This window comes from Phascolarctos cinereus, unplaced genomic scaffold (genome assembly GCF_003287225.1).
Source record: "Phascolarctos cinereus isolate Bilbo 61053 unplaced genomic scaffold, phaCin_HiC Scaffold_7;HRSCAF=346, whole genome shotgun sequence".
Taxonomy (NCBI): Eukaryota; Metazoa; Chordata; class Mammalia; order Diprotodontia; family Phascolarctidae; genus Phascolarctos; species Phascolarctos cinereus.
Window position 1 is genome coordinate 101,947 of NW_027556180.1, and position 17,159 is coordinate 119,105.

The 17,159-nt window shown below is 46.9% G+C and overlaps 1 protein-coding gene and 1 pseudogene across 3 annotated transcripts in view; one reads left to right on the top strand and one right to left on the bottom strand.

The window, feature by feature from the left end:
• Positions 1-2,172: 2,172 nt before the first annotated feature.
• On the bottom strand, positions 2,173-3,974 carry LOC110193107 (carnitine O-palmitoyltransferase 2, mitochondrial pseudogene; annotated as a pseudogene).
• A 3,590-nt stretch (positions 3,975-7,564) lies between these two features.
• The window catches only part of RABEP1 (rabaptin, RAB GTPase binding effector protein 1), a 61,161-nt gene continuing 51,566 nt past the window's right edge, over positions 7,565-17,159 (top strand). For 2 of the 3 annotated variants that reach the window (XM_020964697.2, XM_020964698.2), the window contains exon 1: positions 7,568-7,750. In XM_020964697.2, the coding sequence (XP_020820356.1) occupies positions 7,708-7,750 (43 nt within the window). In that variant the 5' untranslated portion in view covers positions 7,568-7,707. Of the gene's footprint in view, positions 7,751-17,159 lie in introns of all 3 variants that reach the window. The other variant, XM_020964699.1, reaches the window with a different exon arrangement.

Below are 17,159 nucleotides of genomic sequence, written 5' to 3' on the forward strand. Positions count from 1 at the left end.
GTAGGGATAGAGGAACCATGGGAGGTTTTCTGAAGATGTTGGGATCATGAGAAGTGCTTGTAGGAAGCAGCCAGTAGACACGGAGAGATCGTAGATAAGTGAGAGAAGGGCAGTCTGTTGGGATGGGATCACTTGTGAATTCAGAGGAGTTCACCTTGACAAGGAAAAGGATCACTCTTCATATGAGACAGGGGTGAAGGCAGAGGCAGTGGCTGAAAGCATGTGGGCGGTGTGAGATGAGGAGGAGGAGAGGATTAGAGGTGGCTCTCATGGGGAAGGCTGTCAGCTGAGAGAGCCTCTTAGCTGTTCCTCCATCCACCTATTCCAGGCATTTTCCTGGGCTGTTCCCCATGCCTCAGAATTCGGGTTAGGGTTGGCTTCCTCCGAATTCCAGATAAAGTTCTGCTTTGTAGAGGAAGCTTTTCCTGATCTATCTTAATCCCAGTGTCTCCCCTCTACTGATTATTTCTGATTTATCTTGTATGTAACTTGTTTGTAAAGAGTCGTTTGCATGGCGTCTCCCCCGTTAGACTGTGAACTACTTGGAAACAGAGACAGTCTTTTGTCTTCCTTTGTATCCCCAGAACTCAGCATAGTGCCTGGCACACAGTAGGCACATAATAAATGTTTATGACTGGCAGATTGACTAACTGGTAAGGGTGGCTAAGGGAGGTTTGAGGTGGAAATGAAAATGTTTATAAATGAGTGGGATAGCAAGCCTTGCTGCAGTGAGTGCCCAGAGTTTGAGCAAGTGTCACTGTGTATGTGGAAGTTCCCTAGAATGAAGGCAGTAGCTGGGAGGGAGTGAACTCATTGAGGAAAGGAGAGTGTTGTGGAGGTCTATAGACCTCAGCTACAAGAATTTTGATTGTATGGTAAATATGGATTATGTGAACCTCAAAGGTGGAGAGGTTACTGAGTCATGGTGGTGGAAAGTGAGCTTTGACATAGCAATGGGGAGCAGGAAGTATTACAACTTCCCTGCCACCTAAAGGCTTCAGTGTGTGCCACAGTGGATAGAACCCTGAGCCTGAAGAGGAAGACTTGAGTTCACATTTGGTCTCAGACACTTCCTAGCTGTGTGACCATGGACAAGTCACTTAAGTGCTCTCTGCCTCAGTTTACTCATATGTAAAATAGGAATAATACTAGCACCTACTCTTTTTTTAGCTGACATCAGAGATTTAAAAAAAAAAAAACAAGACAGGATGACTAAGATGTGTCCTGGGCTTTCTTTCCATTCAGCTCAATCCTGGACACTATCAGCTACACTACTGTGTTCAAAGAGACAGTTTCCATAATGTCCACACCCAAATGAGTATTGTGAAAGTCTTTGTCATTAGAGGGAGATGGAATTTTGTTCAGTGGGCTCTGCAGGACAGCCAGTGGGCTGAGAGGTTTTAGAAAGCCTTTGAGTAAGAGTTGAATGAAAAAAGTATTGAAGGTTAACCCAAGCATCCCAGCTAAATTCAAGTTTTATTGTAAGATGATGGATAGATAGATAGATAGATAGATAGATAGATAGATAGATAGATAGATAGATAGATAGGAAAAGAGATATAGTTACAGAAAAGGAAAAAAGATAGCTATAAAGATGGTTGAGTAATAGATAAAGGGATGGATGGAAGTATGAGCAGATATAAGTAGATAAAAAATGGAGAAATCTCAATAGACAGATAATATAGATGGATATAGAGAGATACTGAAGGACAGATACATACACAGATGACAAGTAGGTAGATGTAAAGAAAGAGATATAGAAATAGATAATTAATAGACAGGTAGGTGATAAATTAGTAGCTGATAGATACGGCCATATAGATAATTGACAGATGATAAATGATAAGATTGTTATATTAATAGTTTAACATAGATGAACACAGATGATAGACTGGTGGATAGAAACAGATGGTAAATGACTGAGCTAGACAGATGGGCAAATAGAGAAGTCACAGTTGGGAGGCATAAGGAGGAACAACCCCAGATATATGAACCCTTTCTTAGATGACCACATATACAGTGAAACATCTATTCCTGAAAGGTGGAGAAGCCTTGGAATATATGGCCAGAGGGTTGCAGACAAGGTTTCACTAACTCCTAACTGAGGTTTTTGGTCATTGTGGGCCTAGGGAAAGGCTGTAAATTCTCTTTCATCCAATCAGCTCCCATGGTTCATTCTGTGGGAGGCCAGGAAGTGCTAAAGGGCTTGCCTTTTAAAACAACTATAATCTTTTCCAGGATAGTTTTGAGGCTCTGGATGAAGTCCTGATGTTGTAATCAGAGCAAGAGGTGATATCGAAGATGATGCAGTCATCTTGTATCAAGTAAGTGATCCCAAAGCCATCAGGCACTTTGGGCATAGAAGCCCTGAAATTCAGTATCGGGTTGAACAGATGCCTTGAGAAGATGAAGCTGTAATTGAGCTGATGTAGGCAGGGTCTAAGAAGATATCAGGCAAATAATCCTTTTTGGTGTTGGCCAAGATCCAAAGAGTAAGCAAGTATCTGTCAAACCCTTGACCCCGGGATGGACAGGGTAGGTGGAGCACTTGCACAGTGTGTCTTTGAGCTCAAGCCACACTGTGCTTGGAGGGCTCCTGGAAAGCCAGGGAGCATTTCTCGGTATGGATGGAGGTGGAGTGGATCACCTCTGTCCAGCCATGCCTGAAGGCAGCCGTGCTGCACAGCTCATAGGAGGACACCATCTGACCACAGAACCCAAGGAATGCCATCTGAAAGACGAGATGGATCATGGCTCTGGGGCTCACACCCTCCTGCTTCAGAAAACACTTGCCCTGCTTCTTAAACCACACCAGTTTGACTGAGAAGGTTTGCACTGACGAGTTGTAGTTGGCTCTGGCATTTGTAATGCCCACCCTCAAGGAGTTATTCAGGTGGAAGTGGAGCTTCTTCATGGCACTGGAGGCATTGGTGGCCACGGGCCCTCCAGGGGCCCATGCTATCTTGAAACACCTCCTTCATGAATCAAAGGACAGTCATGACATCACCCCACGAGTGCTCAAAGTTGATATCTGCCAAGCCGTCTTTGATCAGGATCAGGTCGAAGGACTTATTAAATCAACGGTTATGCCCATTGCCATACAGCATGATTCGAGTGAAGTGGTCAGCATCCTACATCAGCAGGTCATCCAGGCACAGACTGAAGATGGCCATTTCCACCTTCTTTAAGGCTTCTTGGTTGCCATTGACTCAGCTGTGCCCACATGTCCCTTTTCTCAGTTGTCATGGGCTCTCATCAGAGAGTATGTACTTGAGGTTAGTGTGGATTTCTGAGGTCTGGGTCATGGTCCCATTGCTTCGTAGGATATTAAAGATATAAAAGTTCCCATTCCTTAGCACTAGCAGGTGCTGGGCCCTCTTGTCTGTGAGAAGTATATCCCACACAAACTTGGGCAGCCGGCTTGTACTGAAGAGCCTGAAGTTCTGGGACATGTCCATGGGGTAGGCATTAAACATGGCAGCCACCTGGCACACAAATGACTTGGGGATCCAGTGGATGAACTTCTTGAAGAGCTTGGTGTCGGTCCTTTCTGGGCAGAGGTACAGCACCTCAGGCTCTAGTGTATGAGTTCTGAAAGCCCTCAGGAACTGGGTGATCGAGATGGTCATGTTGGTGGCATGTGTGAGCTGGTCGTTATGCTCTGCTTTGGGGTCTGGTTGGAAAGTCAAGCCTATGTTCATGTTAAACGCAGGTGGATTGCGTCGGCCTAGGTAAGACTTATGCCATATATTTGAAATATAGCTAATGTGCTGACTGTGCTGATCCTGAGAAATCAGCATGTTGCGCAGCTCTCTGCCGAGGCCATCCTGAAAGTTGTGGGAAAATGCTGCTGTTCTAAATTGATCTGCAGTTGACAGAGGTTCCTGTGCTCTCAGGTATCTCGCGATAGAGTCTTCAAGTCTGTGAATGGGTAATCTGGGCAGGCTGTCCTGGAAGTGCAGGGTGGGCACCATGCTGGGCACCAGGCCCACGTCTTTGCCGCCTCTCTTGCCTCCTGTGGAGGCTACCTTGAGGCTTCTGCTCACGGGCGGCCGTGAGGGCCAATTGAGGGGGGAGGATGAAACAGAGCAGGCCAGACCAGGGGACAGCCAGGCCTCCAGCACCTCCTTCTTAACTTTGAGGATCAACTGATAAAATATATATATTTTTTATTTTTAGGATAGGCAACGGGGTTAAGTGACTTGCCCAGGGTCACACAGCTAGTAAGAGTTATGTGTCTGAGGCTGGATTTGAACTCAGATCCTCCTGAATCCAAGGCCGGTGCTCTATCCACTGCACCACCTAGCTGCCCCCTGATATAACATTTTGTAAAGCACTTAGCATGGTACCTGGCACATAGTAGGTACTATAGAAATGTTTATTCTCTTCCTTTTCCCTACCTTGACTATAAGTCAAGGGAATGAGCGAAAGTGCTGCTGGTGCTGGAAAGTGTGGTCAAGGAAGCTGTGTCATCTAGAAGGGTTAGGCTCTCAGTGAGAGCCAGAAGATGGAAGGAGTGGGAAAGGAAAAGATTTGAGGTGAAAACAAGTTTATTACTGGTGGAGCCAACATTGCAGAGCACTATGACCTTAGGGGGTACTAGTATGAGACACTGGTAGTGAGGGCGGTTGTATTAGAAAGAATGGGAATGAGGCAGTGGGGGAAGGAGAACAGGGTTTGAATAATGACACAGTGCAGGGGTTCAGAATCACTGGGATGATGAAGATATAATCACATGGGAATTTGTTAATCACTGATAAATTAGTTCAGGTAGGTTATTAATAGCACTTAGGGATTAAGCTTGGAGGTAGAGTCCTTTTAGAGGGTGGGCAGCTCAGGCTGGGGAGCAATGCTGGGGTGGAGACCTGATGGGATATTTCTCTGTTCTCAGGCAGGAAGGCTGGGTCAGGATTTAGGCAGAAGCAGGAAGCAATGATGTCTTTGTTCCCTGCAGGCAGGAAGAATCCAGAGTAGGTGACCAGTATGCCTGGTGCTGCTAGATCTCAAACAAAGCAATAATCATCAAAACCATTTGATATTGATTAAGAAATTGTGAGATTGATCAGTGGACAGATTAGGTACACAGTATGCAGAAGGAAATGAGAATTTGATAAGCCACTCAATAAAAATTAATGTTGCTGGCTAATGTGGAGATATGTTTTGCATGACTTCACGTATGTAATCCATATCAAATCACTTGTCTTCTCAAGGAGAGCAAAGGGCAGGAGGGAAGAATGGAATACAGAACTAAAAAAAAAGTTAAAATTTGTTTACAAATTATTGAGAAATATTTCATGAAACTATATATATATATAATATTAAAAAGGAAAGAAATTCAATGTTACAAAATTATAAAGAACAAGCACATCTTGAAAGAAGAACTAGGAGAGGATGCTCCCAACCCACCCCGGTGGAGGTGGGAGGTCCACGAGTGTTACACATTGCACGTGATTTGGACTGTTTCAATGCATTGGCTGGTTGGGCTCCCCTCCCCCCTCTTCTTTACCCTTCCTTTTGGGGGGCGAGGTCTCAAATATTTTGTTTTATGGGGTAGCTCTCTGGGCAAGGGAGGGGTAATGCATACTTGAGGAAACTATGATGATGACGAAAACAAAAGATATCAGTGAAAAGTATTTAATAAAAGTTTCTGATGTTGAGCTGTGACAGCACCGAGGACTTTGGTGGGAAGACCTTCCCTTTCTAGGTCTTCAGTAGCTGTGGCTGTAGCCCTGCACTAACTCGCAGGGGTTGATTTCCCGGATACTGGACTGGACACGTCACTCTCCCCAGTGTTTGCAGAGGAGAAGGTGGTCTGGGTGGCCATGGTTTCACTTGCTTGGCACACGCTGCCTCTTGGCCCTTTCTTAGGGCGTCTCAATGCTTCTGCCAGGCTGGCTTGCCATTTGGTTGGCACGGCTGCCTCCCCAGAGAATGACTGTGAGTGTTGAGAAGGAGGTGAGACAGGCAGTCGTGGAGGTGGGTGACAGTCCTCGGGATGAATGGGAAAACCATTTATGAAGCACCTGATCTATGCCAGGCACTGGGCTAAGGGCTCTGATGAGCAAGGCGGATCCTTGGATTTCTCATCTTAGTGGTGGGTGGAAGCAGGTCTGGGGGCTCGGGGGCACCCCCATTTCCAAGACTCTCGGGTTCAGGGTCCTGGGCTGCCTCCGGCAGGGTCTGAAGGAAATAGGTGGCCGAGGTATGGGCACCCACGAGGTGGGTCCAACCTACCTGATCACATGATTTTTGTCCTGAACACCTCCAGACCCCACGAGGAACATTTAACTCCTAGACTTAAAAAGTATCTGACACAATGAATACCACTCTAAACCTCTTGGAAATCGGAAAGCAAAGGGAGGGAGGCTCGCTTATCGATGGCCGTCCTCCATGGGGAGAGTTCCAGAGGTGATGGAATGATGAGGTCCAGCTGAGTTGCCGCTGGAAAAGGAAAGGGAGCTTCCTGGGGGTCGCCCGGGAGACGTCTGGAGGGAGACGAGGCTCCTCCCCCTCCTTCTCTCCCCACCAGCCCCGCCTCCATCCCGCTCTTAGCCCAGCCTCTCCAATAGCCCCGCCCCTGACCCGCCCCGCCCCTCTCCTGGCACGCCCCGCTCCTTCTCTATCCCCACCTTTTCTCTACATCTAGCCCGGTCGGCTAGTCCCCTTTCTGGGGCGGGGGTCGCTCTCCTCTATCCCCGCCCCATTCCCGTAGCCCCGCTCTTTCTACCCCAGTTTGCCTTCTCCTAGCGGTCTCTTCACTCTAGCTCCTCCTCTTCTCCAGGTCTCCGCCTCTCATTTGTCCCTCTCCTCCATCCCCGTCTCCGCTTTCACTCCCTCTCCCAGCTGTGGTTCATACCCTGCCCGCTCCTACCTTTTTGGTCTTTTTACACCTTCCATCCCCCACGTACTCCCCGATCCAGTGTCCTCAGCTTCCTGGCTGTTCTCCTTCTCTCCGTTCCCCAGGCCTAGAAAGCTCTCCCTCCTCATCTCCTCACCCTTACATACCTGACTTTCTTCAAGTCCCAGCAGCAGCCCCCGCTTCTATAGGGAGCCTTCCCCGCCCCCTTCTTAATTCCGGTGTCTTTCCTCTGTCCATTATCTCCTAGGCTTTGTACATTTTTGCAAGCTGTTTCCCCCATTAGATTGTAAGCGCATTGAGAGCAGGGGCTGTCTTTTGCCTCTTATTGTCTCCCCGGCGCTCAGCGCACTGCCTGGCACGTAATAGACATTTAATAAATGTTTATTGACTATTGTAGTTCTCTATTCTTGCCCCCTCTCGTTTAGCCCCGTACTGCCTCCTCCCGCCCTGCCTCCCCAGTTCTCTTCTATCCCCGCCCCTTCTCCGCCCACTTTGCCTCTCCCAGCTGTCGCTCTTCTCTATCCCTGCCTCTTTTCGTCTAGTCCCCGCCCCCTCCCGCATAGTCCCGCCCTCTCCTCCCGCTCTGCCTCTCCCAGCTGTTGCTCTCCTCTCTCCCCGCCTCTCGAGCGCTCGTCCCTCCCCTCCCTTCTCCCGGCCCCCTCCTCGCCCCAGCGGGGCTGGGTCACGTGCTCCGGCGGCGGCGCCTGCGCAAAGCGCGCCCCGGCGGCTGTCAGGATGAGGAGGCGGCGGCGGCCGGCGGCCTGGCCCCACGGTTCCCCCGGCGGCCCCGGCGCCTGCTGAGGCCGCGCCTGTCCCGGCCCCGGCCCTGCTGTCCGCTTGGGCCGCTCATGGCGCAGCCGGGTCCTGGAGGAGGAGAGGCCGCTTCCGATGGTGAGACCGGAGGCGGCGGCGGCCGGGCCGGGAGGGACGGAGGGAGGCCCGAGCCGGGCCCGAGCTCGAGCCGGAGCCGGAGGCGGGGCGGGGCGGGGCCCCGGGATTCCCTCTGTGCGGGCGGCGTTCAAGGCCCTGCCCGAGGAGGGGAGCGGCGGGAGGAAGGGGGGGTGAGGCCGAGCCGCTCGGCCTTTCCCGCTCCCTGGCCTGTGTGACCTTGCCGCCTTCAAAGCCGCCCGCGCGGCCCCCGGAGCTGCCCCTTTCCTCGCTCGGCCGCTGCAGGACGTGCTGTGGCTCCCAGGCGTCCTGCGAGTCGTTCCTAGCGCGGGATGGGCAGCCTGAGGCTGCGTCCCCCCTCCCCCTGGAAACCACCTGTTCTCATCTCCCGCCCCCTCTGGGAAGCCTTCCCAGATTGCCCCAGCCCTCCAAGTGCGGGGCCCAGCGGGGTGCCCAGGAGCAGCTCAAGTGCTTGGGGCTTGTAGGAAGACTGGCCAGGGGCTGTAATCTGCATCCTTAGAGTAATTGGATCTTGGTATAGAGGAGGGGAGCCGAGTCACCCGATGCCTTTAGCGTGTGTGTGTGTGTGTGTGTGTGTGTGTGTGTGTGTGTGTGTGTGTGTGCGCGCGCGCGCGCGTGTGTGTGTTCGTTCCTGCATGGAGGACGGAAGATGTGGGTTCGAGTCCCACGCAGGCCGGGTTTTCCCCCTCTGTAGAAACAGGGTGGCTGTGCTCCCTGGCTCCCTTTGGTGGGGCTGTGCCCACTGGGTGCCTTGTTGTGTAAATGTCACTTTGTTCCAGCCTCTGGAACTGGAAACAATGTTATCAGAGCTGCAGGCCGGGCCCCCTGGGGAGGCGTTGGCTCGCTTTGGCTTCTCCTTCTCCTGGGAGGGGGGAGCAGCTGTCACCTCCCATCCTGGAGAAGGGGGTGGGGGGCAGACGAAGAGGCATCTCCTGGGTCCACCAGGACTTGACGTCGCTGAAGGCGAGCTTGGCAAGGCTTGGCCGTCCTCCTTCAGTGCCTTTTGAGGCAGTTGTCCTGGGGGACCCTGGGCGGCTTGGGTGAGGTTAAAGGTCTCAGGGTGGGAGGGTTGTTCGTTGTTTTTAAATCTAGTCTTAAAATTTATTATGCAGCTGCATTCGGAGATCCAAAAGTCCAGTTACATAGAAATTTATAACTCTTTACACTTAAATGAGATTCTGTGTTTAGTATATTCCTAACAGCTTGGTCTGTATCCCCTTCCATTCATTTCTATATTCGTGTCTATATTTAGAGTATTACAGCATAGCTTTGTAACTGGAGGGAACCTCTGATCTCATGTAGTCCACCTTCCTCATTTTACAGATGAGGAAACTGAGGCTCCCAGGGATCAAGTATCGGTCCAGTATTGTTTTCAATTTTTTTCAAATTTTTACTTACCCTCTAGCCTAATAGCTCCTTAGTTGTCCTTTCACTGACCATTCATCTGTTGCTATTTGTAGATAGGGTTGTCCTTTCATATAACTTTAGCCTGCACCCTTGGCTGCACAGCTCTCAGATTGGCAAATACATCAAGTGATTGTGGCTAAACTGCTTTTTTTTTTTAAGCCCTTCTTGTCTCTTCATTGTGCAGGCTTAGTCACGTGAGTCAAACTTGTGTATGGAATTATCATAATTGGTGCGGTTGTCCTTTCTTCTGTCCGTATCCTATTTTCCGGCAGTAGTAACTTAATAGGCCAGGCCAGAAGTGTTTTAATTGCACTTCATCACTTTTTTTTTCACTTTTATGATAATTTTGATTTTTGTTCAAACAAGTGGTTTGACTGTCACAGCCCATTGACTCTCCTATCAGGACTCATTTCCTGGCTACTCAAATATAATCAGTTTCTTCTTTTGCGATATTACTTGGGGCTTTCTGATTCTTTTCTAGAAGAGAGGGAGACTTTTTTGGTTGTTTATAAATCTTTGGCTTTTCTTATTCATTATTTCTTAGCCACATTTTCTTTCTAAAACACACACACACTTGCAGTTCTCAGCCATTCTCACCAGTGCATTGTATGCATGGATTTAATTTGGGTTAGGGTCTTCTTCAACTCTTTGGAGAGTTTCTATGCCTCTGTGTCATCAGCAGGTGATGTTAGTGACCAAGTTGCAGTTATTTTCATGGTGGTCTTATCACAAACACTGAAATGAAAGATAACTGGGTGTCCCAGGAATTATATTTCTTGTTGCCTTTGGACACAGGAGAAATCCAACTCTATCAATTCATTTATTTGCCTCAGAGGAGAACCTATGAGCTCCTTTCAAGTAGAAATGCCATCGTAAAGCGCTGTGGAGAAGGCTGGTGAAAGAACATGAGCAGTGTTTCTGGATTCAGTAAGAGAAGTTAGGCAGAAAACCAGTCTAGAGAAAGCTAGTGAGAGACCCAGCTAAGCAAAGATGCACTGAGGCCATTGAAGGCTGGAACTGGAAAGACGGGAACATCAGCCAATCTATGTACATGTGTACGTGTACATACATGTGGGTGTGTGTGTGTGCATGTGTCTACACACATGTATGCGGACACCTGTTTGTGGCTGCAAAAGCCCATGTATACATAGACACACGTAAACAGGGCATGTCAAGTGTCTTAGTGCAGCTTGAAGCGTTGATAGTTTAAATCTGCACTAAGACGTGAAACACCTTATGCTGATTTGTAGCATATTACTACCAATGATGATAGTGCACATTTGTAGAGCACTTTGATATTCATAAAGTGCTTTACGCCTGTGATCTCATGTGATCTTCAGACAACCCTGGGAGATAGGTCCTCTCAGTATACAGATGAGGAAACTGAGGCATTTAATGGTTCAGTGACTTGTCCGGGGTCACACAGCTCAGGTCCAGGCTGTGCCGCACAGCTTTTCATCCTTAAGGCCACTGGCTACATTTGGACTTTACCATCATGGTCCTTTGGATACTTTTAGGGAGAAAACAATGCTGGAAAAAGCAGCTTCAGATCAAGTGTTACAAAGAGGAGGTCTGGTGCTGAAGCCACAATTGGAGAATAATGAAAGATAACAGGGTTTTGGAAAAATGTCTCAGGCCTTACTAACGGGGGAAAAGGTGGCCAGAAAAACCTCAGCCACTAAACTCTAGATGCTGACTTTCCCATCCATCTTTACTGTCAACTCTTGCAGTGGCAGCCTCCCTCTGGGGGGAGTTAGAAAGGAAACAACAGTCTTTCTCCTCTCAGGGGATGTCCCGTAGCGGATCACCACAATTTTCACTGAAGGACAGAGAAAATGCAGGTCCCGGGATTTTCTTATTTGTAGGCTCTAAAAAGCATTTGGTTTGTTGGATTGCTTTCACATCCCCCTCTCTACTGCCCGTAAACAGTCTTGAGTCTCCCCCATCCTATAAAAACCCCCTCACTTGGTCCTTCCATCCCTGCAATAGTCATCCTAAGTCTCTTCTGCCCTTTATGGGTCAGCTCCTCAAAAAGTCAATTACAATTGGTGCCTCTGCCTTTTTTTCTTTGTTGTTCAGTTGTTTTTCAGTTGTGTTCAACTTTTCATGATCCTATTGGGTCTTCTCTGCAAAGATTATTGGAAATATCTGCCTCCTTCTCCAGCTCCTTGGGGTTAAATGACTTGCCCAGGGCCACACAACCAGTAAGTGTCTGAGGCCAGATTTTCTTTCTCTGTTCTTAAGCCCTTACAATCTAGCTTCTGACCTTACTCCACGAAAACTGCTGTCTCCAAAGATCTCTTAATTGGCAAATCCCATGGCCTTTTCTCAATCCTCATTCTTCTTGACTTCCCTGCAACCTTTGACACTGTTGATCACCCTCTCCTCCTTGACACTTTCTTCTCTCTAGGTTTTCAGGACACCACTTTCTCTGGGTTTTCCTCCTACCTATCCATACTTCACCTTCTCTGTCTCCTTTGCAGGATCCTTATCCAGGTCGTGCCCACAGGTTTCTGTTCTGGGCCTTTCTCCTTCCTCTCTATACTATCTCATTTGGTGATCTCATGAGAACCCTTGAATTTAATGACATCTCTATGCTGATTCTCAAATCTACCTTTTCTGCCCCAGTGTCCCTGTTGACCAACACCATCTTCCCACTCCCCCAGGCTTGAAATCTGGGAGTTATCCTTGGTATCCCTTGTTGCCAAGACCAGCCAGTATCACCTCTGCAGCCTCTCTTTGGACCCTGCCTGCTCCCTGGTGCAGACCCTCTTCTCACATCTGTACCATTGCAGTAGCTTCTGGGGGATCTGCCTGCCTCCAGTCTCTTCCCATCCCAGTCCACCCTCTATTTCAAAAGCGCGGGTCTGACCATGTCACCCTCTACTCAGTAGACTCTGTATTGCCTCCTGGATCAAATATGAAATGCCCTCTTTGGAGTCCAGATCTAGCCCCCTCATACCTTCCTTATTCCCTAGCACCCATGCGCTTTGATCCAGTGACCCCGGCCTTCTGGCCACAAGCACGACTCTCTATCTGTGGACTCCAGGCCTGCAACATTCTCCCTCATCTCTGACTTCTGCCTTCCCTGACTTCTTTTAAGGGCTAACTAAAATCCCATCCTGTAGAGGAAGCCTTTCCCAACTCCTCTCAATTCCATTACCTTCCCTCTCTTAATTACTTACAACTTGGTATTTATTTGCTTGTTGTCTTCCCCATTAGATTGTAAGCTGCTTGAGGGCAAGAACTGTCTTTTGCCTCTTTTTGCTCCTAGCACAGTGCCTGGCATATAATAGGCACTTAGTAAATGCTTGTTGATCAACTGACTGACTAAACATGGGAGATATTTAAGCTGCCTTGAGGAGCTTACAGTCTAATGAGGGAGAAAACAAACAAGTATGTCCAGGAGAAATAGTAAATAACTAACAGAGAACATGCACTAGAATTATGATTGATTGGGAAAGGCTTCTTCTAAAAGATTTTTAGCTTAAGGAGAGCCAGGAGGTAGAGATATTTCCATCAGATTTTGTATATACATAGAGAGAGAACCTCATTCAGTGCTCTGATCATTATTAATCTGTGTGGTGTAAAACTGGGAGGTGGAAGTGCACCAGTGAGATTTGTTCCTGCCCCTCAAATCTAGCCCGTTGTCCAAGTCAAGGCAGATCCTATTGTGCTGGATGCACCAAGCTGATAAGTGTCCAGCGCTTCCTGGGTGAGGAAAGTGTTCTAAGTAGTTGGGCCTAACCATCTGAAAGGAAAAACCAAGTGGATGAAGAGATGCCTATAGTTTTGGTTTTGGTCTGCAGTTAGATGGATAATCTGTGGGGATTGTCCATTTGTATGTAGGTGCACACCTGCATGTGATGAACTCTGCAGTTACCAAAGGCAGTCAGACCACACACACACGCTCTCTCTGGATTGCCTTTGGGAAAGTATCGTTTTCTAGTGACCCCAAACTTCTCCTGATGTTATGTGGCTAAGAGTCATAGGATGTTAAGCTTTGTGGTAAAGACAGCTTAGTACCTAGAGCCCAAGAGCCTGGGAATAGGTATCCAGGAGACCACCAGTCGTACTGCGAGTTTGGCCCCCACAGAAGGAACACATCAATAGCAAGCCTTTGATGGGCAGGTTAGCCCAAGAACCTCCCAGCCCCCAGTCTCCAGCTCTGCTTTCAGCTTGTCCCTTGCAGCCATCATCCAGGGGAGGGACCCTTGGCCCTTTGAGTTTTTGTGGATGAGCTGTCCCACTTGGTTGTGGCATCTGCCAGTTTAACCCTGCGCCTTCATTCAAATCAGATCAAATACAGGTGGATTCCAGATCACTCTGTTGGAAACCACCTTCTAGGCTCAGAACGGAAGTAGCCTGAGCAGCTCTGTCCAGTGCTTTGCCAAAGCATAGGCAAATGATTCCTATGAGATTTCCCCAGTGACTGATAGAATAGCTGTCTGCCAAACTTTGGAGGGGAGTCTAGTATCTGATCCCTGGTTCATTTGGTTGCAGATTCTGCTTTCTTCCAGCATTTAGGGTTTGGACAGTATCAGCCTTTCCCTAGAGATCCTGGTCCTATGTTCTCTCAGTATCCTGAGGGAAGAGAAATTCCCTTGAAGGCATGTGGCAGGTGACTTAACAGACCACACCCAAGATTTGCTGAGAAGCCCAGGTGGCTCCCCAGGCCTCTTAGGACTTTGGCATAAAGTTCACCTGGGCCTCATCCAAGGCAGCTAAGTCCTCTCACTGCCTTTCTCTTATCTTGGATATCGAATCCTTATTAGTCATTTGGGTTCTGACCTTTACAGTCCAAAGGTCACAGAAGCACAGTGAGGTGGTCAGCTGCTGTCCACTCCAGAAGCAGGTCTCTCCCTTCCTGGAGCCTCTGCTTTGTCCCCAGTGGAGGTTTTCGAGAACCCTTTTGGTATCCCTTCCCTTTCCTCGTGACCTCAGCTCCTTTGGGCCCTTGGAGCTGCCTTGCCACACCTCAGTGTGATCCTCCCTCAGCCCTTCTTTGATCAGGAATCTTTTCCTGTGTATGATGGGGAGAAGCCATTTCTTCCATTCTCTAATTTGTCTATGATGGGGTTTATTACAGCCACATCATGCATCTAGGTGTAGCTTATTATGGTCGCCAGAACAAGATGCTGCTCTCTGCCTGGGCTTTGTTTGGCTCCAGTGCTGTGTTCAGTCATTTCTGGGTCTTCTGTCCTTTCTTTAGCCAGGCCCAAATTGTTTTGATGATGACTGCTTTGCAGCATAGTTTGGTCTCTGGCATGAGGAGATAGTTCCTCTATGATTTTTTGTTGTTGTTTCCCTCGAGATTCTCTACCTTTGTCTGTTCCAGATGGATTGTGTTTTAATTTTGTCTATAAAGTTTGTCGTGCTGTTGATGATGTAGGCTTATTTAGGTAGGCTTGTCACTTTTATATTAGCAATTAATCCCTCTAGTCTTTGGCCCTCTGGTTGGAAATCCAGGAAGTTCCAGCGAGGACTTCGAACTGCAGAGTGTGGATTAAAGGCTAAATGAAGAATGGACTGTATTTTTTTAAATGGAAAGAGAAAACAAGATAGCACGACAGTTTGTGATGTTAGATCCTAATAGAACCATCCAGCTTTATGGGCTTCCAGGATGAGGTGAGGATATTCCAGGTCACAGAAATTCCTACAGTAGTTATCTTGTGAGAACGGGGCTCCTTTTATCTTGTCCCATAAAGCAGTGAGGATCTTCTGATCTCTTGTGGAGTGTGTCCACATTTGTTAGCAGATCGTAAGCTAGAGAGATCTCGTAAAGCTTTTGCTTTCTCCGTGGCAGCTTGGTGGGACTTGGAGTCAGGAAGACATGAGTTCGAACCCTTTCTCACACTCTGATGAGCTCTGTGACCCTGGGCCAGTTATTTAATCTCTGTGGGTCTCAACTTCCTCAGGTGTAAAATGGGGGTAATACGCACCCGTACCTCGAGGGTCTTGAGGTTCCAGTGAGATAATGTATGTACAGAGCTTCTCAAACCTATTATTAGTGTTAATATTATTATTAGTTTGTTATAGTAATGCTACTGTTCTTTTTAATATTATTGTGACTAGCTAAGGCTTATTCATTACTTAATTCCATTTGCCTATAAATTTGAGACCCCCATTTTTTGCTTCCATGACAGCTTCCTGTCCCTCTCAGGCCCAATTAGATAATTAGTTCATGGCACCCTCCTTAAGGTTTCTCTGAACTCTGAAATTTATTCTTCCCGAATTGGGATGTGTGTCTGATTATGCCCAGAGCTTTATCCTCTATTACAAATCCTGAGGTGGAGTAGTTGCTTCTCTGTGAGATTCTGACTGTTTCCACAATTAGTTTCTTTGGTAAGAATCAGAACCTGACAGGTGTTTCTCTCATTGACTGGTTCTCCCAACTCTTGAAAGGTGAAGTTATCATGAAGACAAGATAGGAAGTTGTTAGGATTAGAGTCAAAGTCTAATCTGAACCCTTAACCCTTACCCATTTTTTTTTTGTGAATTTTCTTGTAGACATCTGAGGCTTTGCTGTTTATTGCTGGCTCTTTTCTTGGCTTTTATAGCTTTTAAATTTGAGTGTCTTTACTGCTATTCTTTATTTATCCACTCTATGTGGTGTCTTCTTTGATTAGAGTAGACAGTTCCCCCCCCCATCTTATTTTTCTGTTCAAAGCCCTTTTGCTTGGATTTGAGGCATATTCATTCTTTTTTTAAATACAATTTTTATTAATTAATTCAGCAAAGCCAATAAAGCAACTGTGTTTCATAGTATATACTTATTCCATTCGCCTAGTTAGCCCTTGCTGCTCTTTCTGAAAAGAGGGAAGGGAGGAGCAATTTCTCAGTTCTCTGGGGCCGAGCTTCTTGGTCATGATAGCATTCACATTTTTTCTTTCTTTCTTGTTCTTTCCAATCATTTTGTTTTTGTGTATATCACTTTTCTGGATCTGCTTATTCTGTTCTCTTTCAGTTCATTTAAGCTTTTGCATGTTTCTCTTAAGTTAATGGATTCATCGATTGTTATGGGGTAGTAATATTTCATGACATTCTTGTACCACAAAAGTAGATCCATTCTTACCAGCCCTTATTAGGAGCACTCCATTCATGGACAGGAATCTGTCATGCTTATGGGTTTTTTTTCTTTTTTTTGGTTGTTGTTTGTTTAACTAAAAAAAATTTAGTTCCACTTTCTCTCCCTCTCTCCCTCCCCCCACCCATTGAGAAAGCAAGAAATATGATACCAGTTATACAACAATTTGTGCAAAAAGACAAATAAAGGAAAAAATTATGCTTGAATCTGCATGCCGAGCCCCACAGTTCTGTATCTGGAAGTGGATAGCATTTTATGTCATGAGTCGCTTGGAGCTGAGGCAGAGCATTGTATTGATCAGAGTTCTAAGTTTTCACAGTCGGTTTTCCTTCCAGTGTTGCTGTTACACTGTGGATTGTTCCTCTTGGTTCTGCTCTTTTTACTTTGTTTCAGTTCGTACAATCTTCCCCGGTTTTTCTGAAACCATTTCCTCTGTCATTTCTTAGAGCACAATAGTATCCCCACACATTCACATACCATAACTTGTTCAGCTATTCCCCAACTGATGGGCATCCTGTCCATTTGTAGTCTTTTTAAACTAGAAATAGGACACAAAAGAAGCTGTTAGAAATACTTTTGAATATGTGGGTTCTTTTCCTCTGCTCTCTGGTGTATAGATGGAATGAAATGTTGCTGGGTTGAAGGGAATCCACAGTTTTATAGCCCTCTGGGCATACTTTCATATTGTTCTCACTAGCTCATAGTTTCACTAACATATCCCCTCCAGCATTTGTCATTTTCACTTTCAGTCTGATGGCTATGACTGGTACCTCAGAGTTATTTTAATTTGCATTTTTCTAATTATTAGTGATTTAGAGCAATTTTTGTATAACAATTGATAGCTTTGATTTCTTCCTCTGAAAATTGCCTGTTCATATCCTTTGACCATTTATCAAT